At 43.3% G+C, this 26,764-nt stretch overlaps 1 protein-coding gene across 2 annotated transcripts; it reads right to left on the reverse strand.

The window, feature by feature from the left end:
* Positions 1-7,721: 7,721 nt before the first annotated feature.
* Positions 7,722-24,217, reverse strand: LOC112567757 (calmodulin, striated muscle-like). 2 transcript variants are annotated; one of them, XM_025244568.1, is made up of 4 exons: positions 24,061-24,203; positions 22,153-22,523; positions 19,785-20,033; positions 7,722-10,167 (listed from the first exon to the last, which is right to left on the reverse strand). In XM_025244568.1, the coding sequence occupies exons 2-4, from the start codon at positions 22,175-22,177 to the stop codon at positions 10,139-10,141; spliced, it is 303 nt and encodes a 100-aa protein (XP_025100353.1). In that variant the 5' UTR covers positions 22,178-22,523; positions 24,061-24,203; the 3' UTR covers positions 7,722-10,138. The 2 variants fall into 2 exon arrangements, with proteins under 2 accessions (XP_025100353.1, XP_025100362.1); XM_025244577.1 differs by lacking the exon at positions 22,153-22,523 and having other exon boundaries at positions 24,061-24,217.
* Positions 24,218-26,764: the final 2,547 nt, after the last annotated feature.

The following is a 26,764-nucleotide window of genomic DNA, read 5'->3' on the forward strand; positions in this document are numbered from 1 at the left end:
ACACCATCGCTTGATTGCTTTCGTCTGTTTACTTCGGTTCTCCGTAGAAACATCAGTCAAATTTCTACACGGAGAACCCAGGAGGATGGAAAGAGATGGTGATGATACTGTCAGAGTCCTGACGACCAATCATACTTAAGGCGTTTGAATTTCGAAGATCTCAGGAAGTCAGAGGTTTCGGTAATTTAATCCAAAACAAACACAGAACAAGAAGTCACAAAAATAAACAAAATAAAACTTGAAATGTCTCAAGTGATCTTGCATGGCAAAGAATTTTTTTATTTGTTTTGTCAGGCGCCCTGTAGCCATTAATCAGATGTAACCCTCTTCTTCCCCTCCCCTCAAGAAAAAAAGTGTGCTCTGACAACCCAGGCTGCGTTTTTGTATTTTTGTTGTCGGTTGTGAGATCATGACTCGCCATGAATCATTTAAAAAAATTGCAACTGTCTTTAGTTTTAATATTTTTTAAACTTCCCCTAGTAGCCAGAAATGCGCTTACATTGTCAGCTGCTTCTCACCCATCAAGTGACAATACATCTTGAGACTGACAGAGATAGTGAATTACATATAGTCACAGACGGCGCTAGGGGGATGCGGGGCCCTTGGCAAATAGAAATGGGGGGACTATGGGCAAATAGAAATGCGGGGCCTTTGGAAGCCATCACAGATACATAGCAGGACAATAAACAATTACAAACTGTCTCATCCCGAGGGTCCACTTACCCCGGGGCCTCGTCTCGCTCCCCATCCCTTAGTTATCTTCGGCTCTGATATCTTCACCTAAACTGCTGTAATATCTAGCGAGTGGTAAAGTAGAAAGGATTAAAGCATTAGTTTGCTTTTATGGAGATTACAACGATTGGCAAATGAACCTGTTTTTTTTTTTTTGAAAGAATGTAGAACGGGCATCAGTTGTTCCACAGCGACTACATTGCTAGAACATCAAACGCCCACTTGAGTAGAGACTTCAGTAAACAGTAACTCAGTCTACACAATGCTTTGCTTAAGGATCATAACTAACAAATCCTAGGAAAAGAAGTGTAGAAGTAAACTATCTGCTGGTCTTCAGTTTTAAGAAAGTACAGGTAAGAACAAACAGTAGATCCTGAAAACCATTTTCCGAAAGTAACTTTGTTTCTTGGAACGTCTTCTAAGCTATGTCTTACATCCTGGACATTGTTATCTGACAGGACTATGTTCCCAAGAACGCTGTCTATTTGCAATAAAAGTATATTTTTTCTTCCATGTCATAAGCAAACAGGAATAATACTGGACCATGTAGTTACACATCCTGGTAAAAGACTGGCTTCACTATCCGGTCATCAAGTCCCTTTCCTTGGCTAATGATCTGACGCAAGCTGTTTCCTAAATTAGTCATCCCACTGGGACAACCATCTGCATTTAACACACAAAAAGGCCAAAGACCAGACTAGTGGCAGGATGAGATACCTTCCAAAAAAAGATGTACTGGAATATTTCTGGAAAATGACAAAGTGCTGCTGGACATTCAGGGCGTTGCAATCGCGAAGCCATTACTAAGGCAGATACGTTTATTTCGGTGAATATTTTGTGATAGCAACTGGTTCTCCCCCTCATAGCAGAGTTTTTATCCCCTGTTGACCCCTCTCCCCCCCCCCTTGCTTTCTTGTCTGCAGGACATGCAGGCGTTATCTCTCTGCCTTTCTGTCTAAACAATAACACAGGGTGTATCGCGATCTTTACGCCTTGCCAGCGCCATGCCAAACACACTCCGCCAGCAAAATGTCAGGCACCAGCAAACATATCGGTCAATAGAAGTAGAGCGCTGCCAGCCCACGGAGAACAAGTCCGGACACACGCATGTTTATTGCTCCTTCGAATCGTGCAAGTTGTCATGTCTAAACAGAGAAAGGTTAAATACATAAGTTTACATTTACACATGCATACCTGCGTGCACATACCTTAAAAATGAAACACGAAAATATAGAAAAATATCACAGAGAAAGGAAGAAGAGAGACGTGAAAAAGGAAGGAACAAAAGAAGAAAGGGGGAAAGAATGTAGCTGTCACGTATGTCACGTGATTGTGTGGTGAGCGACTTGAAGACCTCCGCGGCACGTGACACAGATCACACTCAAAAGACTCCGTCGTTCTTCGTCGTCTGATTCGTCCGGTACTTCGACATCCGCATCTGGTATTGGGTTGTCCGAACCCCACATTCCTCAGGTTCAAACATGTATGGCTTGATAATTTATGCAAAATTTAATAGTATTCCTCCCTGCTGAAGCAAAATAAAAAATCTTTCAATGAATCTGATGGAACCATTGCGTTGGCTTAGCGGGGATTGGAACCAGCTACGACATGGCGCATTGTTCGCGAGTGGCGATAGCAACATTGTGCAAGATGTTGTTGATTACACGTGAAAATCGCCAGCTTTGAAACTGCATAACAAACAAACGGCTGTGTTTCATGCGCTGAAATTTCTAGAATATATTTACATTATCTCTCCCGACTAGAATCTGTTTAGAACTCGGACCAGTCGAGGAAGAGCACAAGAGCTTGTGCTTGTGTTTAAGATCACAAGGTTGGGAGGAGAAGCTCGCTTTGGCCACAGCTTGCAAGCCTCTCTCCATCTGCCCCCACCTTGCAGTCAATGAATGCTTCCTTCATAGATGGAGATCAAGAGAGTGGAAGGGAGTCAGTCAAACTTCGCCTTCCGTGTCCGGGTCTCTAGACACGATGAACCTTTGACAGTTGACGACAGTTTGTCGTCCTTATGGTCATTGGCCACAGACTGTTGTCCTTACTGATCTTTTTCTTCTTGCTGCAATATCTCTGGTCATCCCATAACCTTCGACCTTTGCAATCTGCCGTAAATGCTTATTATGTTCTATTTGTATTTTAATTTTTGTTTATTATTATTTTAATTTTTGTTTATTTTCCTGCATTTAAGGTGCGTGTGTGTCTCTGTGTACGTGCTTGTGTGATGTCAATCCGTGTACTCATATTTGGCGTGTTTATCTTGAATTCATTCTTCTCACTCTGGGATAAGCATCTGAGGATTCATCTGACGATTTATCTGACAACCTGCACGGCGCTTTCCTTTCCTCGTCTTGTCGAGTAGCTACGACGCTCAACGGGCAGACGCTGCCGTTTGCTGGCCCCCAGGGCGATGATGTATGTTCCCCAACTGTGCAAATCTGTCCTCCGACACACCAGGTTCAAAGATAAGAGCATTGGTGATGTGCTGCACTCAAACAGGTTGAAGCCGCCGCTAATATCCTCGCTACAGTTCCACTGGCATCTTGAGTTCAGCAGATACGTAACTGCATTTTCAATGGTATTTGGTACCAGGTATGCTTTGTACCTCCTCTGGTATCTGTCTTCATCGGCTATGTGACAAGAGTTCACTTTGGTAAGGGAGGCAGGGATTCCTTGACGATCACATGCGCTTTCTTCTTGCCGTTAGGACATTAGTGGAGGGCTGTAGATGTTAAACTACTTCGTAACATCAAACATCTTGCATTAAAGTTGTTAACTGGACAAATTTGGACCAACTTTTGATTAAGTTTGGTGAAGTTTTTACCTGACGGTCACAAAAACACTTCTCCAAACGGTCAGACTTCCTCACATTTTTTCCATTATGAATAATCTTTGTAGTAAGGCGAAAGAAATTTTGCCAACGATGAATACATTAGGTACATTTAACGGTTAGTAAGTTATTGTTTTCAAAATACTGACCTGATTATTATAATTTGACATAATATATATATATAATAGCTCTTCGCGTAGCACAACAATTAAATACCTAAATTTATCCATGATAATATGATAACAGTTCTATAGTATCATCATAAAACTACAGACAAGCAGTGTTTCTGAGACATGAATAATAGACAGTCTTGTTGAAACAGTGTGCAGATATTCTATAATCGCCAGATCTTGCAAGGTCCCAGGACGGCCAAAGATGCTCGGCATTAAACTATCTCTCACAGTGTTTGTGGCAGCGAAATGGTTCACGGGATGCTGCTTAGGAAGAGAGAGAGATGGGAGAAGAAACTCATCTCTGTTTATGGCTATCTTATGTGTGTACGTCACCCAAATACTTCCTCCGAGCTAAAGGGGAGCTAAGCTGCCCCCATTTCCTGCTCACCCGCTTCCCTTTGGCTGCCGGGAGACGCCCTACTGATGTGATGTGGAGAGTGTCAGAATCGCTCTCTTCTGACAATAGCAACCTTCATGTATTTGTAGCTTGTATTCACGGCTTTTCCCTAAATTACAAGTGATTGCGAAAGCCCTTTCGTTTTCTGCCCCAGAGAAGTCGATGCTAACGTACGATAGTATGGCAGAGGAAGTTCAGTGAAGCACACCCTCGCCCAGGTCTGGCACCAGTGTCGGACTCCCTCAAGAACAGCAGGTGCGTCAAAACATGGCGGATCACTGACGGCGAACTACAAACAACGGAAAGGAGCCTCGGCTAATGTATGCCAAGCAATCTGTGGGAACGAGAATGTTGGAAAAATTAGAATCTACGGCAGTCAAATCACGATGGCTTGACAATGCTCTTTGACAAAATTCATCCATCCATCCAGATTGTGTCAGCCGCATCCTCACGATGAGCTTTGAGATGGTAGTGCTAGTAATTTCACAAAGTGGATTGTGTCAACCTCAGTGGTGGAGGTTTGTTCCTCACTGGTTAAAGACTTTTGTGAATACTGATCTGATTCAGCAGACTTGATGAAATTCCTCCAGAATTCAACTTCCGATATTATCTGCTTTCTGACAAGCTCCGGCATATGTTACCTCTATCTTTTTACTAAAACTTCTCCCCCGTGATATGGCCTTTACTGCTGACGTGGCATTCAGCAACATACTATTATTTCTCCTGTTGCCTGTGGGAGGCATGCAGTCCCTGGTTTTATCTTTTACGCTATTTATTATTTTACAAGTTATTTCTGTACACCACCAACCCTGATTTTCCAAGCCAGTGTGTAGGTTAAAGCCATTTCGACCACACAAATTGCACAGTTTTCATAATCAGCATGGTATCCAACAGAATTCAAGCTTTAAGTATTCCAATTTTTTTAATCAAAACTTGTGAAGTAGGAGCAATTATGACCGAGAAAACGTAGAAAGTAAAATAACTCAATTCTTGGTACGCCGCGGGCCGACACTAGCTTGGACTGTGGTCCTTGCCGAATTTTGCAGGTTATTTTGTATCTAATGATAACATGTCCCACAGTTTGACAGAAAAGACAGCAATTATTTTTCGTTCATGTATTGATATAAAAAAAAAAAGAGTAGGCAAAATGTATAGTGTGTTGGAAAGTGAGCGAATTTTCACCAAAACTATACATCGCAATCCCTTTAGCTTGTTTAGTTTGGACTACCTGCATTTTGTAAATAATTCAAGCTGATTACACCTTCTACAGTGTACAGATGTTACATGCATGGTGTAATATTAGCTTCGAAAACTTTGGTGTACCTCCACCATGTTGTTATTTGCGAGAACCTATAAGACAGAAGAATATGAACCATGGGTGTTCTTTTTTTATGTTGAGTTTCTGGAACCTAGGGAGACGTGACCACGTAGAGCATGACGCTGGCAGACAGGTAAGACAAGGATATCAGGGGCCGTGTTCAGAAACCGAGGATAAGGTCGTTACCCGGGGAATAGGGGCAAATACAGGTGAAACATTTTTACTTCGTAGTTAAAACTCACTAGCCAGACCCGCGGGTATTGCCTTAACTTATGTTACCTTAGAGCACCTTTGCCCTTGATTTCTTATAACTATTGTTCTTTGGGTCCTGGCAACATCCTCAAAGTCCGGACACAGCTTTATAACTATGAGACAAGGCGCTTGCCCTTTATTTACCAAGGACCACGACTTACCTTCGCTTCATGAATGCGGGCCCAGCTATGTCTACTCTGCAATCTGTGCAAGAATGTGCATAGGAAGAGCAGCTTCCGCACGAGAAGTGGACACGGCGCCAAATCGAAACAAATTTTTGTGACTAGAGAGTTTGTAAACACATCAACAACAAACACTTTAAAAAACCAGCCTCATCCCCATTGAACCCTCCATGCGTCAAGTGATGACAGCTGTGTAGTCCAACAGCGAACCTTTTCACTGCAGAGCTCGGTGCACTCTATAGATGCTCTCGCCCAGCATCCCACACATCCACATCATTGATGACTAGCTGGACCACACACTCTCCTCCTAACATGCACGAAGTAGCCCCCGCCCATTCACACACAAATAAAGCAGAAGTAAAACTACAAATATCCACTCTACGACCACTTGATTATTTTCTAACTGTAGGAGCCTTCTTCTCATCGTTATCATCATCAAGAAATCCAGGCATAAGCCAGTGATGTCAATAGAGAAGGTTGCAAGGCAGCCTGGGTAAGTATTGTACAAACAGTCCATGTCCCGGCGGCCAGTCGGGTACTGGTTGTTTGTGTGAGTAGCGGTTGCCTTAGCGGCGCAGGGTATCGAATAAATCAGTTTCTTGAAGAATGTTTATATCTTTGTAGAAGAAGAGTAAACTTGGTTGTTTATTGTTTCAGGCTTATCTCAGAGACCACAACTCCTTTCCCTCGCCACTCCCTTACGAACTGGAAATGTATCTCTTGCATTGTCGCACTTTTTGCCCGGAAAAGTGGATCTAACCCTGAACGACATTGTCTGTATAATAAATGATAATAAATAAATTCGCAGTACTCTTGAACGAAAATAATTTACAGCCATTTACAACATTAAAAAGAAAAGATAAAAAAAATTCATTAAATTTTGGAATCATCACTAAAAACTTTAAATTAATGTATTTTGTGTTGTGCGCCTTCTGTGAAGATACCATAAAGAAACTGTATATATGTGTATATTGTATCTATGTATACTGTATGATGACATGTAAGAGAAAGAAGTTAAAAATATGGGATAAGGTTTGAACGAGCGAATGAATGAATAGATAGACAAGGATGATGATGATGATGATGATGATGATGATGATGATGATTGATGATTGATGATGATGATGATGATGATGATGATGATGATGATGATGATGATGATGATGATGGAGCTTCAAAGGTTGTGGTAGGGAAGTACAGGGTGTGTTGTGCAGATGCCGTGGTTTAAGTGGCCCCCTTCTCCTGTCTGTAGTGGAGCTTGAGAGATGTTGTCTCAGCTGTTTCCTGTAGTCTGTAAGCTGTAGTCTGTAGTCTGTAGTCGGTGGTGAGGCCTCACAGGGTGTGGCTGAATCCGTTAGAAAGCCCAGCGTTTGGCATCTGTCCGGACTTCACCTTGACACCTGGCCTTTGACCATTGAAGCTCTAGGACCTAGTAAAGACTCCTCTCTCCCACACTTCCCTAACACTTTGTGTGTGTGCACGCATGCGCATCAATTCGAAAATACATATATGCATGTATGATTTATACATATCTATATATAGCCTCTCTAATGGCCGCATACATATATCGGTTTCTAGATCGAAAAAGCTAGAGAACCAGACTATTCTCTTCTAGATGTGTTTTCACTTTTTTTTTTGGTTTTTTTTTCCATTATTTACCTTAGTTTTTTTTCATGAAAATATTGTGTGTGGTATGCATTCGTCCAGCAGGACCTAGGAGTTCGGTATGTAAGAACTGTGCACAGAGCTAATCCAATGACACCACAGATGGACATCCACACGTGCTGTCGTCTCGCGCATGCGCACACAAATGACGCGGAGTCCGGTGGACGATCCAAGAAGAAATCCACTTTTAATAGTTTCTTTATAAATATCAATATCAAATCCACACGAACCGATAAAGCAGATGGATCTACTATCACCTCATCAGTAATGATCTGGGTGTCACTGTGTGAACAGGAAAATAGAACTCAAGCAAAAGCTATCTGTGGTTATTTGTGAATGCCTTTGTGATTCTTCTAAGGCCTTAGAAAATTACCTATGATTGTATATACTGTATCTACATGCTTGTATTACACATAACAACGAGAGGCAATCAGTATTCAAATGATCAGTCTGACCATTCTTAAGGATTTTCATTTCTTCACAATGTAGACTAGAAATGCAGACTGCAAATATTATTTTTCTACACAGCAGTCACCTCGGCGATTTTTATGTTCGTTTTTAATTTTTCGTTCATTCAGACATGACCAAAGAAGTCTGTTGTTGCTTAAACAGTGTTAATTAAATACATCAGCTGTTTACAGATTCATTCTACCTTCAGACACGTAAACAAAAATCAAAAGCTAGGATTGCTTAAATTTATTTCCTTCATTAAGTCATCATTTTATTTCACGCTTCAGTTATCATGGTGAAGCTTGTCGTCCACGTCGGGTTGACATGTTTGATTTGTATTGCACAGTTTGTCCCGGAAGAAGGAGAAAGGAGCAAAGGATCATTACAACGAGTGATCTCAAACACAAGGCATTCAACGTTGAAGAGAGTTTTCTATTTTTCTTTCTTTTTTTGTTTGTTTGCTATTTTAGAAGTTCTTTTGATATCTACTATATTCTTATATAACCAGGTTTTATTATTAAATTATATATTTTTTTGTTACCTGGACCGCTCAGTTTTATAATGCTTGCATGCTATTGGACGTCGCAACCATGGTACTGTCAGCACAGCAAGTGGTTTCCTGTCTTGTAAGCTACAGATTTCATTAACTTCATGTCAGCCATAAAAATTAAATGAATGCTATCACAACTGTCATTTAATTATCTCTTTGTCAGCTGTGGTAAGTGGACTGCAGCTATTACAAATCTGACAGTTGGTTCTGACTTGCAGCTTAAAAGTCTCATCTTCTACACGTGGCTCAATAGTCTGCCACTGGGCTGAGGGCTGAGGAGTAGAATGCTGACCATTGTTGACAATTTGCCACTAGAATGCTATTGTTTATATTTACCAGTATCTACAGTCTGTCTTGCCGTCCACACCATCGACTCTTTATGGGTAAAACAGCATGCACCGCTCTCTGTATTTAGATGACAATGATGACGAGACATTTGACTGTCAGGCCGCTTCTGTTGTTGTCTTGACATCTCCCATCGTTAAGCATCTTCAATGCCAGTGACTTGGGTGTAAAACATAAATTACAAGACACATGGAAAGCGTTTGCAAAGCCAGGCTCAGCCAAGAGGAAATGAATGGGGGTGTTTCACTTGCTCTTGGCGGCCCGGTCATGTCCAGGATGTGACATCACACGCGGCAGCAATATCCATCGACTTGGCCGAAACGTTACAGAAACAGTTCACAGAGTTCACAGGACTGTCGAAAGTGGTCAGTCCAGAACAGAAACGGTTAGCAATGTTCTAAAAGGCAACAATTGTTGGCTATATAATGAGTGTAGGTTTAAAAGGTCAAAGGTCACAGTTCACTCCTACATGAGGTCGTCAACAGCTCTGGTACAGAGGTCACGTCCTGTCTTACTTGCCGATGTACATCTGCCAGCAACTGTTAAGATAATTGCTTATTCTAATTTCCCTTGTCCCTAGAGTAATATAAGGTTTAACAAGTGGTTGCTGGATATTACTGCTGCCTCGCTTGGCTAGTTGTACAGAAGTCGCAAGTCGCTGCTGGATATTACCTGTTCAGGTGTGTGCGGCATCTCTCAAACATGGAGCACATAAAAGACATGTTGTGTATGTGTATGTGTATGAGAGAAAGAGACAGATGTATGTGTGTTGGTGTGATGTGTGTTCGTGTGTACATACATGCTTTAGTGAACTGCACGTGTCACACAGCATATCCACGACACACTAATGGACAAAAAGCTCATGTGCTTGAGGGCAGAAGACTTCTCACTACAAACCTAGGGCATTACAGGGAGAACCAAACCTTAAGCTGGCGAGTAGCAACACAGGAAGTGTTCTTTTGCCGTGAAATACTTTTGAATTGAGAGTGATAAAGACGATAACGACGATGACGATGATGAAGCTGGCGACAGGGATGATTTTTTTTTAAAGCGGATGAAACAGATGAGGACAACGATGGCTTTGAAGATGACGGTCTGTGATAAATGAGCGGTATGGAGAGATGGTACTCGAAGTCGGCGATGACGACATCACAGCTGTGACTGGCGTTGGTGATGACGGTGATGACGAGGAAGTGGCAGGTGGTAGTGGGGACGTGGTCGCTTCGGGAGCTCCGTCATTCCTTGACCATGAACTTGTAAAATTCTGCAACATGCACAGAAACAGTTTCTTTACACCTGAGCAAGCCAAAGCATGAGTTGTGTTACATTAGAATACTCTCAAGCATGTGAGGTGAAAAGAGTTTGTTCTGATTGCAGGGCAATGATGGAGCTCGTGACAGTTACAGACGTTTGGCAAGACGTTCACCTGTGTAACAGGAGACAGGTTTATATCGCTCGACACAATTGGTAACAAAGTTCTGGTAATTTATAGCTTCCAGACTAGACTGGATCTCGTAAATGTATTTTTATATTTTTCCAGGACTTAAAAATAGACATTTGCACTGCGATGTTTATGGCCAGTTTTTATGTGTGAAAAGATGTGAATGTTTGTACAAACAGCTTCAGACCGCGAGAAGCAGATTTTATTCTTGTGCCTTTCGGCGGGTCTTAGAGTTTGTGTTCAGATGGAGAAAAAATATCCCAGTGGTTCGCATTACGATCTGTTTGCTTGTCTGTCGGTCTGTATTTTTTTTCTCTGGCCAATTTGGAGAAGAATGCCTTTTCGGATTAAATTTAGTTCCAACATCGAATTCCAAGAATAAAAGAAAAAAAATGATAAGTAAGGCTTGAATTCTTCAGTACGAAAGTACACATAAAGATACTCTAACAATGCCTTCAACTGCACTCCAAGAAGCCCGCAGGTAAAGTCTGGCATGAGATTTGTAGATAAAAGGAATGGATACCTGTGCCGGGTACTCTAGCCTCACAAAGTGAACGCGCCACAGACATACCCGGCTGACGTTTTAACGAGGTGGAAACTGCCGTTGTCAGGTGTTTTCAGTTGCAATACTTGAAGCAGTTTGTGAAACATCAAAGACAACAGCTGTGCTACATTTTTCCTGGGGACTGGTTCAAGAACACTTTGGCACAAATGAGTTGAAGTCGATGTAAACAATCACTACATTCTTGCTGGGAAGCTAACTGCTTTCTCGGTGCAGGGTTGCCTGGCAAGATGAGCGCCGCAAATCGAAGTCCTGTCCGTCCATAAGCCCGATCGTAACACTTTGAACTTGACAGAGCCATCTACAATTGGAGAAGGCTTTTCAAAGATCTAGAAAAGCTAGTTTTTGTTAATATTTCTGTTGCTTCTGGCATGTTAAGCCAAAGACAGAATATCGTACTGAAGCCAAGTTTTCTCGTCTAGTAATGTTTGCATGTGTGACTTATTTGAAAATAAAAAAAGAAAATGAAGGCTGAAGTGAAAAAGACGAGGTTAGTGTCTTAAATAAGATGAAGTATTTGCAGTCTACCCCAGCACTCTCATGTATTACTGTAAATAATGACAGGAGGCATCTGATGGAGTCCTTTACACCAGGGAATATATATCGGAAGGGGAGATGGTAAACGTTTGTTCAGTGAAACCAATGTTTAACTTGTAAATACCTAGATGGGGGTCGCGGATCATATTACCAAATCCTTCTTCCACTTGCTGTCTTCAGTCATCCTAAGTCTATGAAGGTCTCTTGTAAACACTCTAGTGCAGTCTAAACAGAAGCACATCTTCTGTACCATCTACTGTCGAGCCTAGTAACAAAAAGATGATTTCTCTTGTACTTGACCTCTTGGTCATTAGGTTCACTAGTTCACGTGAGCTAACAGATGGTTAGTTAGACAAAAACTCAACATAACGGTTGCACGATATATAAAGTTAGTTTATTTTTGGGTCTTAGCTCTGAGTTTAGTCTCTGTAGTGGTTGTCTGTTCTTTCAGAACGCATGTATCTCATTACCGCAATATGAAGACTAAATTGGAAATGGACTCTAACGGAAGACTGTGAGGTCGACCAGACAGAAAGATCAGAAGGAGGAGGTGTGATCGTACAAGCATCACCATTAACTTCTTGCCAGTAAATGAGGCTGCACTCCATTTCAAGCCGGCAGTAAATTGTCATGGAGCCTGCGGAGGATGCGCTAGTCTTCCTCCTCCTTGTCTGTCTGGTCTTGATTAGAGGTGAGCTCTCGTGGAGCTCTTTAGCTCCTGGCAGGTGTCGAGGCATTTATGTCTTCAAAAGTTGATTGGAAGAAACATTTTTGTAGCTGCAGTGGAAGTTTTTTACAAGTGACGTACATAGGTTATATATATATATCGTACATACTTAGATTTGTATTTATTTTTGTGTTGGAATGAGGCAATGGTGGTGGCTGTGAATGTGTGTGAATATGTTTGAGTGTGTTTGTGTGTGAGAGAGATTTTGTGTGTGCGAGTGTTAGTGTTGTGTGAGTGTATGTGAGTGTGCACCTCATTATTCTGACCAACACAAGCTGGGGTAGGGGGAGATGTTGGCCAAAGGAACTCACAAAATTACCTCCCCCTACACAGAGGCATGGCGCTGTGCAATCAAATCGTTTCATTCCAAGAATCTCGCATTTTTCCATCACACAAACGCGTGCCACTGCTGTAACTACTCTTCATTTCGCCAGGCTTGCAACTACGTGGCTGCTTTACTCCTGACCTGTGCCCCAGCCCCCTGAAGGCACCCGGGGTGGCTACATTCAGGCGCGTGGAGGTGACGGCGCCACAGTCAGCACCGCCGCTAATTGCGCCTGCAGCACGGGAGGAGATGCCGCAAGCATACTCACTGCGGGAGTGAAGATCAAAAGCTTCCCCACTACTCATACCTGGCTCATTGAACGACAGATGTGTCGTGACATTAGTAACCCTCCGAGTCCACCGACATTTTTTATTATTATTTTTTTTTTTGTAGCATGAGATGCGTTTGTAGCCAATATGTCACAACTCTGATAACACTCAGATAGCGAGCTTCGTGCGACACACCCGCACATCGTCGGCTTGCTGCATGCTCATCTGATGTCTGCAGCTCTGATAAAACAGTTTTCCTCCTTTCCATCTTTCTTTTCATCAACTGTTTTTCAAGCAGCGAGCAGATGTTTTCTAATCTGGTCCATCACAGTGGCTTTATGACAGATGAAGATAAGACAAATTAGCTTCCGTCTTGTGGAGAACTGGATGTGTGTGCTGTCTATCAGTGGAAGCATTCAGGTAAGACTGAAACATTCTGAGTGATAAATGTGCTTAGTTTTTCAGATGTCACCGAGGGTTAAAAATTTTTTTTTTCAAGACAAAAGCAGAACAGCACCTTGAGTAGGTAGCTTCATATAGCAGTTCGCATTTCATCAAGCGCAGTCTCAATGTAAATAAAGCCGCTTCCATTGCCCTCACTTCAGTAGGTTTACACAGTAAGAAGTAGGTTCACCCTGACAATGACCTCATCATCGTGACATCCACGTGACTGACCGCCAGCAAATGTGAGCTTGTACAAAGGGTAGACACATTCTTTATGTGTTAGAGTAGACACGCATTCATTACGTGTACACTAACTTCGGGTAGCTGCTACTTGTGTAGATGGAAGCTTTCTGTTTGTCCTTTTTCTTTCTTTTTCCCCCCTATTTGATCTCTCGTCCTGAGTTTACCACGAACCTGTTTCTTCGCTTTGAACTAAGAACACACTGAGGTAAAGGTAGATTACTGTGATGTAAACACACACATCACGCGCGCGCACTACCTCAACTTTCTAAACACATTACACGTGTTCAAACACACGCCCACATAACATCATAACATAAACACACACGCACGCACACTCAAAGAAAGACACGAAAGAAGGCATGCATACATTTACCTGCGCTCACCCACACAGGTATACACATTCGGTTCCAGATGCACTCACCATTACTGTGAGGTAAACAAACTGGGTGTACCTGGACAGCAGGCAAACGTCTAAAGGTAATGAGCTTCCTACACAAGACTTTGTGAACAAAGTGTGTGTGAGTGTATGTGTGTGCGTGCATGCACATGTGCACCTACTCTTGTGCTGGTATACGAGAAGCTGGCTATGCCAGGCTTGTGCCAGGATCCGTTGCACTGTACATTGTAATACTCCCCCGACGTTGAGCGATACTCGCAGAATGTCTTTTACAGGTAATTGCTTTAGCAGACAATATAACCGCTTTCTTGAGTTGAGCTTACAGTTGGGAGATCCATCTTGGAGGGTAAGCCTTGTGTCAGCAGTGACCTTTGATATTTTACATATACTGCTGTAGTACACGAAACAAATCCCATCTCCCCCTCCCCAAGTATTTTGTTCAGTGATCTTGGTTTGACCAGTAAAACAGGGGGTGTCAGCAGTAAGGTGTAGCCTACTACCAGACCCTCGTGTGCTGCACGTGAAATTCAATTTAATTCACATCATAATTTGTCAATCTTCAGGCGCCTGAACACTACTCATGAACTGCAGAGAGGAGCTTTCCCTATCTGAAGCGAACCTTCTAACACAGAAAGTACTTGTAGGAATTTTTCTCTGTCAAACATAAAAAAGATTGACAGTATTTTTCGGAATAGGAAGAGATGGAAACTACACCACACTTTCAAGTGTGTTTAGAGTCAGAAGTGTCCAAGCTGCTGCAGGTCAGGTGCCATGTTCCTGGTCTGACGTCAGAGGCAAACAAGGGGTTAATTCTTGTCAGCATGCGCAGTGCGCCTGGCAGACTCGAACCTCATCACTCTCACGGGCTCAGGTTTGCCTTCCAGTGCTGTTGACAACTGGGCAATCTGGCCATGGTGTTTTTCTGTCTATCTGGCCATGGTGTTTTTTTCTGTCTTACTGACTGCAGGCATCCTCTGCCTCCTGCTCCACAGACATCGCCAAGTGTGAGCTGGAGTTCTACACCGAGAGGATGAATGTAGTAGCGGATGACAGACGAGCGCAAGGTCTTCCCCACCCGTGCCCACACACAATCATCGGTAGATACACAACAGCACCCGAGATCTGATGTGCTTCCTGATGGTCCAGCGATAAGGTCCCTCCAAGAAAACAAACGGAGAAGACGAACAATAATTTACGGGCGACAGGCTGCAGGCTGACAAAGTCGTATTCCCGTTAAGATGTGAGATGTTGACATCTGCTGGCTTTGGTCAACACAGTCTGTTTTTTGTTTGTTTGTTTGTTTTTTTACAACAGAAATAGATTTCTAAAAAATCGAAAAAGCTGTCGTCAACGAGCATCCGCTGGCTAAAACCACTCAAACAAAGCATGTCTATATAGTCTATGTGTCTGAGTGTAAGAAAGCAGCTCACACAATGCGCACCCAATTACAATACAAGAAACACCCTGACACAAGATGGCCCATGATAGCGACTTAGTTTACAAAAGGCATGCACAGCAAATGGGAAAATGCCTGACAAAAAATATTTGGAAAAAAAGTTAAGAATGCAGATAAGAAGGATTATTTATTGCCCAAGGTGACGGCGATGAAGTGAAGAAAATGTGTGACTGATAAAGCAGAAGGGAAAATACATTTCCTTCACGCCAATGGAAACAAAGGGAGGTAATATCGTAAAATAAAAAAAAGGCTTTTTGGAATTTTTCTATTTTCATCATTTAATATGCGAACAACCAGCTTCTTTGTTTTTTAATAGTGAGCATTGAATAAATTAAAAGATTCAAGCGGAAGTAATTCATGGTCATTTAGATCATATTGACTAGTAGCCAGGCGACTGATTTCAATAAACAAGTGAAAGAAAGAGGCAGATCTGCTAAAGAAAAAAAAAAAGCAAACGATTAAATGCCAAAACTTCGCTCATGGAAAGAAGTAGATTCTCCTGCAGCAGACTGGATAAAAGCAATGGACTGAAGGAACTGAACTGATAATTGAACTTCCTTGCATTGTAGGGTCGGGTGTGGTTGTTACTGTTTCCCACGCTTCTTAACGGTTCTCACTGGCAATACCACATCCACTGTCTGAATCTACCTCACCTTACCAAGCGAGAAGTTCAAAGTACTTGCCAACATCACTCGCTACACTCACACGAGCATTTGTACTGGTCAGTAATTCTACCTTCTTGAACACGTGTCCCTTCTTGCACCTGTGTATAGCATTGAGCAAAGGACAGTCCAGCAAGAATTACAGATACGTTTCTTGGATATAGTAAGATTTCCAAAGACTATCCCAAACAAATGAGATTTGCTGGGAAAGTTAGTTAACAGTTTTCTACGTGCTTACACTTACATGATTTTTCATAACCTAAACATTAATTTCATGGCGGCGAATGCCGAAACCTTTAATAACTCCTGAAACAGGAGTCCGACGCTAGCATGCTTGTAATTCATGTTGGCCAGACTAGTCTGCGAATGCCGAGACTTGACCCAAACGAGGCCCAGGTGTGTGTTTTCCCACTCAGCCACATCTTGCATGCTCTAGAGTATCTTGTTTTAGACAGCCCTCCAAGGACAAGCAACACATCTTCTACAACTGTCAAAGAGATGGCATTTTCAAAGACGAATGTGCTCAAGGTGGGCGAACGAAAAAATGTTGCTTTATTGCACCCTGAAAACTTGGGTGGAAGCGATTTCTAAATATGTTCTGGCTGTTCTCCAACACATGGCCATCTCTCTTCCCCCTCCACTATCTCTCTCTCTCTCTCTCTCTTCTCTCTCTTCTCTCTCTCACATGTACGCACGCACGTGCGCGCGTGCGCGCACACACACACACACGCACAATTTTGCACCCAGACAGGTAAACATTCAGGAACGAAGGACTGCTCCCCTTCTCCCAGCATCTCATTTACACAGCAACAACATCTCATTTCCCAGAGTGAATACGGATTACTTTTGATTATCTCTTACACATGCAAAAAAAAAGCCTATCAGGGAAGAATTATTCTATTTGATTTCAGTCCAAAAAACAAATTGAAGAATACGTGATTCAATAAAGGTAAATGGTAGAGGTGTATGTGTACGCTGTAAGTTTTAAAAAGAAATAAAGTTATTGTCTACTGTAAACTGACATGTGAACGCTTTCATAAAGTAACACTATATATTTAAAAAATCCAAATGTTTTACATCAGTCGCTTATTGCAAAACACATTGTATCCACTAGCAACCTCGAAAGATACATGCCTGGTATTAAGAGAGAGTCAGAAAAACAAAAAAACAAAAACAACAACACAGAAATAAAATAAATATATATACACACACACACACATGCACACGCATACAAACACATAACAGATTATCCCACTGACAGACATACTAACAAGAAACAGCCGAGAGAAAGAGAGAGGGAAAAAAACATTCGCAGTGAAGCAGTAAGCAAAAATTAATTTGAAAAGCAGCCGTTACTTCAGGAGGAAGTTAATATGTTCTGAGTTATGTGCAGTGTTTAGAATGTGGTATTTATGATCATTGTACAGTCAGGCTCGTTACGTTTGTCCCGAGAATGCGAGTGGAATGTGAGCGGACGAAACTCGAGTGTAGAGAATGGATGGAGAAGGCATCAGGAGACAAATGAAACCTGGAGTGTTTGGTTATTTTCGTCCGACAGGCGTGTTAAAAACGTTAAGGATCCTTTGCTTGTCGTCCCTGACACACGAGTGATGTATTCCTTGCTGCAGGGATGACGGCAATGATCTGCCAGTGAGCTCCCTGGGGTTCACTGATAAGATTCACCTCCAGAGGGTGCACCGATCGCTTTGGGCGATACAATGGAGGGAAATTTGCTTACACCATGCAGCAATAATTACCACCCACACTGTCCAGACTTGCCCTACATCGCGGCGAGTCTACGTCACAGTCCAGGTCGCCAGCGACGTCACAGTCCTAGAGGACGGAGAGAGATACAAAGAGAGAGAGAAGGGCAGACGGACACACAGACGAAGATTAGAGGAAAAATATAACGAGTAATAAGGTGATTCAAGGAGAGGAAATTATAAAAGAGTCAGAAGGTAAAAAAGAGATATTGTAGCAACAGGAAAGCGATGCCAGCAAAGCACCCAGACAATTAAAAATGAAATATAAAAAAAGAATGAAGGTGAAAGAAATTCACGGAATGGCTCATTCAGTTATCATTCTGCAGGGCTACATCGTAACAACACTGACAGCTCGCCCTGTGTGTGTGCGCGTGTGTGTTTGTGCATGTGTGCGTGTGTGTGTGTGTGTACGTGTGATGTGTACGTGTGTGTGTTAAGAATGAAGGTGAACACAGGGTAATAACGGTTGGTGCTAGCAATGGCGATGGAGTGCAGTGACCCAGTCTCAGACAGCTTTGCCGAGCGGAGAATGTGCCGCCATATGGTTCTTGACAGACAGGACAGCTCTCTTCTTGTCTGCCAGTAATGCACGCATTCCCGATATTTGACAAGATATCTTTCTATCTGCCTTCTCTTGCTTTTTTTGATTCTTAACCGTAAGGCTTTCAGTTCTATTAGCAAATTCACCTTCGTAGCTGACTGAATATCACAAGGTACACATGACTGCTGTTACAACACACCAGGTACACATGGCTGTTAAAACACACCAGGTACACATGATTGTGTTACATCACACAGGTACACATGGTTGTTACAACACACTAGGTACACATGACTGTTACAACACACCAGGTACACATTGTGTGACTATTGTGACCAGAGAAGGAAAGAAGAAGACACAGTGGGCTGGGGACAGTCCGGGTGGAATGGTGATAAGGACAGACTCACGAAGAACTCGTATCAGAAGGACTGCTCTACTTCACGTGTTTAGTTCCTACAGCTTCTCTTTGATGGCTGCTGCCAGCAAGATGCTCCCCACCCTAGTCCCATCGTTTTCTGTGAGAGTTCGCCAACCCCTACTGTTTTCCCTGCTCTGTTTTTGAAAGATGTTTGCAGCGTTAGGCGCCATGCACAACAAGATGCGCGCCTGATAGTCCAGTCATCTGCCCCCGCTGACAGACGACAGACAGACCGTGGGAGGTACCGGTCACAAAGTCGTTAAACGGGAAACGGATGCACGGAGAGGTACCCCGGGAGTGAAGGTGGGTGGACTGATCCTTGCTTAATCTAAAGCCCAGAGATGCAACACTTGTACAGTGTGGCATATTGATGGAGGATTGTAAGGACACTCTAAACATAAACCCGTAAATTCGCACCTTTATTTCAACCCAGACCTTTTCTTTATTTCTCTCTTCTTCTTCTAGCACCATCAGCAATAAAAGGCAGAGAAACACGAAGCACGAAATGCTCGTTGTAGCATTCCATTCTTATCGCCTTGAGGGAAACATATACAGAAAGTATTCTAGCAGGGTTCATTTTATTTCCACTCTAGTCTGCGCTACACGTGGTCTGATTCAGTAGTTGAACTGAGGAAGATACAGACACTGAAATCGCTTTTTTTTTTCTTTTCATCTTCCTGGGTATCAAGGGCATGTATTAAAAACCAGAAAAATATCAAAGGCTGCGGGATCTGCCAACGCGATCAGAAAAGGTGTTGGAGGAGAAATTGCCTCCCGAGAGACTCTGTACTATTTTCAACTCGATGGTCCACAGAAAGTGGTCCAGATGGGGCCTGGGCAGCAAAACGGTTTGTGACCAACATCTTTGTGTGATGCTTCTGCTGTTAGTGATGACGGTGCAATGATGCTTTGTAGGAATTATAGGAAAAATGAAAAAAAAAGCACCTGGACGCTTTTCCTGTTTTGGAAGCAATGCTTTTGGTATACTTGGCAATGCCGTTGACATTGTCATCAAAATATTCGTTCCACTGGAAAAGAAAATACAATGCAAACACACACACACACATATAATATACAAGTGTAACAAACTACTCACCATTGAAGTCCACGCGGCCATCCTTGTTTTTGTCGATGTAATCGATGACCTCCTCCACCTCTTGGTCAGTCATCTCCACCTGGGACTTGATCTTATTCAGGATGTCGCGCAGGTCCTCGTTAGGAATGAAGCCTTTCCGCTGGTCGTCAAGGATGCGGAACATCTCCTTGTAGCACGTCTCCTCGTCCTTCTCGTGCAGGAGGTGGCTCACTTGCGAAAAGAACTCGTCGAAAAAATCCACGTCTTCCTCTGGAAATGTGTGCAGCGGGCAAAGGTCACGCTACCTTTCATAAACTTTCACAACATCTGCATAACCATGTCTGGCTGGGGTGAATGCACATGCTTGTTTACTCGTTATGCGTGTGCATGTGTGTATGTGTGTGTGTGTGTGTGCACATCTGTGAGAGAGAAAGAGAGTGAGAGAGAGTTTTATCTATGACAGATGGTGTTGATAAGTGTTGCTTTGTTTTTTTGCTCCTAACTCGTCATATGTTGCTTTTATCATTCAGTTTTGATCCGGTGCCATATCAAAGGAGCCTGACATTTATGTACTTCACCAGGTCTTGTTTCTCACAGAATTAAGCACACGACTAAAAGCGTCTGTAATGCGTCATATGGCATATCTGACCAGAATAGTTCTTACATTCTCCTCATAGTATTTTTCAGACTGGAGACAGGACTACATCATGCACCCTACTCATACAAAGATTGCCAAACACTTTCATTTTTTCTTGCTTATGATTGAAAGCTGGCAACAAGTCCCGTTTGTTTGGCCAGGTTCCTTGCGACGACCATTGACAAGCAAAGGTGACCCGTGGGATGGAGGCTCTCACCTTTATTGCCAAACTCTGCTCGTCACACCAACATCCCCCAAGCTGTGGGGGGTTAAGAAGCTAAAATCCGCTAGTCTCAAGTTCCGGGGCCACTAAGAAGGTTGCTCCATGCATCGTGCTTACAGGCCTATGTCATACCTCAAGGGCGGGAACTTCCTTCCTTTTTGTTATCTTCTCTCATTCCCAGCATTCTCAGAATGGTTTGTCCGCTGCCTTCATACTACCCTGCCTACAAGACTTCTGGCTCGAGCTTAGGCTTCCTCAGCTAGTTTGATAGGATGGGAAGTCATTTGTATCAGAAGAATAAATAAAAGACAGGAAAAGAACAGGAGAATAAACACAAAGAAAAATAAAACAAAAACTTGAACTCGAGAATGTTTTTGGTCTGAGCTCAGGGAAACTTGGAGGTAAAATCTGGACAACTTCCTGGCACATTTTTCTTTTTTTTTTCTCCCCCAAGATTTCGATATCTGCCATCTCTGTGTACGGCCTAAGTTGGGCTCCTTGTGTACAAGCAGGAGATACTCGCATCCCCCGCTGGCTGCAGACCTCTTCAAACAGCCGGCACCCGCGCAGTGTTACGGGTAGAGACTGTGGGGCGAGGCGGGGGCCGCATTCTTGCAGGGGAGAGAAGTGAATGCAGTTTGCAGGAGTCACTTCCCTTGTCTGACGGCGGATCTGTCTCGCTGACCTTCTTACTAACAAAAAGCGACTGAGTCACTGGTGCTGCCAGACAGTCTGTGAGGTTGTCAGGGGGGTGTGGGGAATGGTGTAGCTATCATCTCAGACGTGACGACCGACGTGTAGCGCCGCCACAGCTCAGCAGCGTAATGAGAACAAACAGGGGAGGTAATTAGGTTACAGAATTAGCCTGTTTTTAATCCCCCAGTAATGTTGAGAAAAAAAGACGAAGTGTTTTAACATAAGTGCCAGGCGCTTAGAAGAATTGTTAACATTACAGACAGAAGCAGAATTTGTTGGCATCAGACGCTTTGCCATTTTCAATGCCACACGGTAGTCGTGCTCGTTCCTTCTCTATGCTCTCATCTTGATAGATGAAGTATACCTCAACTTAAGTCTTAGCATCTCAGTCATGTGTACATTATATTTCAATCGTTATTTTGTATAATTCTTCACTGTCTGCCCAACAAAGCAGACCTAAAAATAGATATATAAAATGTGTCGTCTAATCACAATAACAAATGTGTCATTGGACATATTGTAAAAGACAACACTGGATGACAAGAAAAGCATGGCTATAGCACAGACAGCCAAGTCACTGATGGTATGCGACCAGGTGTACAGACGTAGGTAGGTGTGTGAATGGTATATGCGTCATTTACGAGCAATATAGCTGACTAATACGTATTAATCGGTCACGTGCCACGTGCAGTGCTGTTGGTCCTATAGGTCATGCGACATGAGCTCTACTAACACAGACCTGTCATTCACTCTACGCCCACGTCACAGCACTAATACCTTAGGTCATGTGACCAAATGACCACTCAAGGGCTGTAACTCAAAACTGCACTTACGTCCTTGTGGGATCTCTTCACCCATGCTGGAGGTAGAGGTACAGGTAGAAGCAAAACTGGCGCAGGGCAGGTGCAAGGCGACCAGCTGTAGGTTGGTTGGTTGGTAGATAGGTGCAGGCAGGCAGGTAGGCAGGGAGACAGGTACAGGCAGGTGTGTTAGGTGACGGCAATATTTAGGCGGCTTTTAAGACGTGGTGGAAGAAAAGGATGGATGGCGGAGCTCGGAGGGGTCTACTAGGCGCCGACAAGACTGCACTATGGACCGTGCAAGGTGTAGGTAGGGAGGTAGCGCAGGAGCTGACGTGACGGGAGCCGAGTCTACACACCTTTAGGGCGGCAACCCTCAAGCACCTGCTCACGTGTTCAGCAGTCTACAGGTACATCCAGAAGACAGTGGAACGAAAAACACACAGCCAGCATCAACAGAAGTTAAGACAGGGGAGGGAACTAGGTATAACCACACACACACATACACACGCCCTAGTCTATTCCTGGAAACATTCTCTACCATTGATATAGAGACTCCGTGTGCTGACTTGCTTTACAATACAGAAACCACGAGCTTTGTTGAATTTTCTCAACACCAGGTGAAGTTCTCGAGTGAGCGAGACACCGAGAGCCAGGAGGCAACACGCGCCATGAGAAGTTTACACGAGTGCCTCGTGCTTGTGTCGTTGTGTCCGTTAGCTTTATCCTACAGTGCATTACAATCCAAGTCTGCTTCTGCCCTTCACATGTACAAGAAAGGATGACAAATTCACCAGCAGATGCAACAGCTTTCAAACGCATGTAAAATGTTGTGATCGTTATTTTAGTCTTCATGAAAAACTCGTCAACAGGGTTACCTTCCCTTTGATCCTCAATCCCTTGTCAAGAGGAGATACTTGATTTTTTTTTTTCCAAAAGGTGAGACGGAGAAAGGTTAAAAGTGGTGATAACTAGAGGAAAGAGAGCTGCACATGGGGGAGAGGTAAAAAGAAAAGGAAAATTTGAGCTGCCCTCAGTGAGTCGACCTGACTAACCCCTCTGTCGTGGTTTCGACGGCAGAGATTTGAAGGTACACTCGGCAGGACAAATACCTACAGTCACTCTATTGTGTCAGTTCACTCAGGAGTCCCAGGGATAGATTGTACAAATGTACGTTAGGCAAGAGAAAGTTAACTCAAGCTGTTTCTCTTTCTCACACACACACACACACGTTCACTGTAAGTTATCTGTCCAATGACCCGAAAAAATTGCTCAAATGTTCAAATGCAAATCTTGTTTAAAACTACTGAAGCTGTGAAGAGCATGAGCTACCTGTCAAGGATAACGATGTAATCTTAACTACCGATGATTCTTGTCTAGCCACCCTCTGTCCCTAAGTTTCGCTACCTATGCTTAATTGTCCTAAGCCCGAGCCTAACTACCCACAACTAATCAATGAACCGTGCCTAATTTCTCACTGATTGGCACGTGACCCTGGTGTCAGGGCCCACTAGGTGAGCACCACACGTCCCACCGAGCCCACGCCGGCGCCTTACATCAGACTACAGCAGCAAGGTCATGCAGGGTCTTCTCAAAGACATTTCCTCCGACTTTTTCTCCTCTAGCACTCTACACCAACACGCAGGTCGCACGACAACAGCTTCAACATCCTAAAAAGTCGACCGAAAGCAAGTCCAGCACACCTTTAGAGGAAAAATCCAACTTCTCGCACGCGCGATCCAGGAAAAGACTTCTCGAAGAATAACGATCTTTGTCTAAAATTGGCACGAAGGAAAAGAAAAAAAAAAGTAGAAAATGCTGGAGAAAGGGAAAAGTTAGAAACAAGCCAAAACTAGACTAAAAAGCTGGCATTCTAAGCGATGTGAAACTCGGGAGGGCTAAAATCCTAGGGGCAAGATTGCAGGCAAGAAATGGCCATACCCTCTTGACGCATGGTTCCCGGTTGCGAGCCGCTGAGGTCGATAGAGCTGTGGCTGAATGGCGAGCGATGGCTTTGCCGGCACCGGCTGAAATTGTTGTGTGAGAGGCGGAGCTTGGAGGCTGGGGATGGGTGAAGTATATATGCACGAGGCTGTCTCGCGCCCAGCAGCCGCCGACCCAAGGTATGGAAGTGGGGGGAGGGAGGAGGGAAGGGCGAGGGGGGGGGGGGGCCCGGGCGCGCGGCCATCGGCTGCCATTTCTGCGGATTGAACACGCTCCAGGTGTTGGAGGTAGCAAGCGTTATCACCTGATTCCTCCACTTCTACCGTCAGACATTAAAACGGGGTGCACGAGCGAGTTCGTGCCTAAAAGCGCAGACTCGGAGCACCATACATCATCGATAATTATGGTTAAATTATTCGTCTTTAACAATGTGTGTGTGGAGAAATTTGTATTTGTATTTTCATATTTCTCTCTCTTTGTGTACTTCTATCAATCTATGGTCTAATTGTGTGCTTACTGTGTGACTCTTAATTCAATTGTTAATTAACTACGGGCATGTACCTCTATAGGTGTTTGGCACAAGTCTGTATCCATATGTCGCAGTCACAATCTTCTGATTTACACCAGAAAACTTGTGTTAAAAACCACACCTCTTTAACGAAAGACCTTATATGACAAACTGCAACAGTGGACGACATAATAGTTAACCAAAAGTAGACACATAATAAACTGTGAAAGCAAACAGTCTCCAATCTTTTGAATAGACCCTAAGAGAACGACTACATTCCAATGTAACAGCCAGCTTGCATTTTTCAGATTTTTCAGAAACGAAAAAAAAATGTGGCACTAACTGGGAAGCTGTTCTTCACAATGCACAGTGAAGGGGATTCTAGGAGAGAGTTCCTATTGCTATTACAGCAAGTGTATAAAAAGAATTTATTCTTAGTGAGTATCTGCTCACGTGACCGCCAGGAGTCACGTGACTGCTTGTTCTCTTCAAGGACGACAGGCGGGTGGGGTATATTCTGGCAGCTATGGAGATTATCTTTGACTCCATTCCTGTAATAGTGCAGCCACAGAATCTGCGTGGTTTGCAAGGTCAGAGTGTTTCTAGCTTCAGTCGACAGTAGAACCTCAATAGAATCATGATCTAGTCGTGCTTCGTGGTCTTGACTGACTCATCTTTGACATTGGTGTAGTTTATACATGTAGGTTTGTGAATGCAGCGTATAAAATAAGTTGTACTTTATAGGTGTGGTCAGTCAATTTCTGCACTGTGAGGGGGAGAGAGGGGAGTACCCAGAGAAAACCCCAAACGGCTGGCTCTACAAACAGGTGTCACATACAGTGTCCCGAGATGAGCTCTGAACCCAGGGCCTTTCTCTCCAGTGGGGACAAGCAAGTGTTTTAACCATTACACTACCGGACACTCTCGTGACTGAGTATATATATATACATCCCAAGTTATTTCACCAAAAAATCAAGCCACAAAGAAAAAACCCAAATTAAAACAAGTCAAGGTAGCATAGATAGTTGACAGGGTCTCTGATAAAAAGAGATGGTCTCCCCTGACGAAAAGGTTTGCATTTTGTTCGTTGGAGCTAAGATTAGCGACATTGTCACATCTTTAAATGTCACGTCATCACATCGTCAGATCTTTACATGTCACATCGTCACATCTTCACATCGTCACAAGGAAAGAAACCTCATAAAAATGTTCGTTAGAAATAAGATTAACTTTATCGTCATATCTTCACATGACACCTTCACATTGTCACATTCTCGAATCATACCATCTTTACATCTTCACATTGTCACAGAGAAAGAAAGTAGAATAACGTCATAAAACTGTTTCACGAGTGATCTTAATTGACACCGCTGAAGAAAGACACTTCTCTCTGATGTGGAGGAGATGAGAAGGACGAGAAGGATGAGAGGGAGGAGGAGGCATGTGAAGACTGCAGCAGGCTGGTGCTCAGTCTTAGCTCCCCTTCTGTGGACTGATGCACCACTTGAAGACCTGTCACTACCGAGCACGCAGTGTACAGGAAGCGCCAGGTTTGGTGCAGCTAATATTTCGGATCACAACACCTGTGAGGTTTTCACCTCTCCATCTACCCTGCCAGTGGAGGACGCCGAGGCCCGTCCACAATCTGTGAACAATGGGAATCGTTGAAAGAGGAGCTAACTCCTTGTGAAATGTGAACCTGGTTGTGCCACGCACCTGCAGAGGTGCTTCTTGTTGGTGCTAGTACCTTGTTCTGAAGGGTTTTTTTTTTTTGTGTATACCATGGAGAAGAAAGTTAATTTTAGGCACAAAACATGTATCATCTACTTGAGAGTAAAACACTTTTTTTAATAAGCTAAGATGGTTATAGCGTATAATGTCAATATGACCTGTTGAACAGAACTCAGTTTAATAGGTTACTAACACACACGCATATTAGTGATGAACTTTATTAATCTATACTACTCATATATGTCGCGTACCACCCCCCAGCGTCCACGGAGCACGCTCAAGGCCACTCACACAGAAGGCCAAACACGCTCAGTCACTCAGCCGGAGGCAGGATGCGATGTACTACTCGAACCCGTGCCCAAGCGAAGACCAAGACAAAGACGAAAAGAACGACACAAATACGAAGTTTAATAAAAAAATATATATATATATATACCCAAACACCCAAATACCTTATACAAC

The sequence above is a fragment of the Pomacea canaliculata genome, linkage group LG1 (genome assembly GCF_003073045.1).
Source record: "Pomacea canaliculata isolate SZHN2017 linkage group LG1, ASM307304v1, whole genome shotgun sequence".
Lineage (NCBI taxonomy): Eukaryota > Metazoa > Mollusca > Gastropoda > Architaenioglossa > Ampullariidae > Pomacea > Pomacea canaliculata.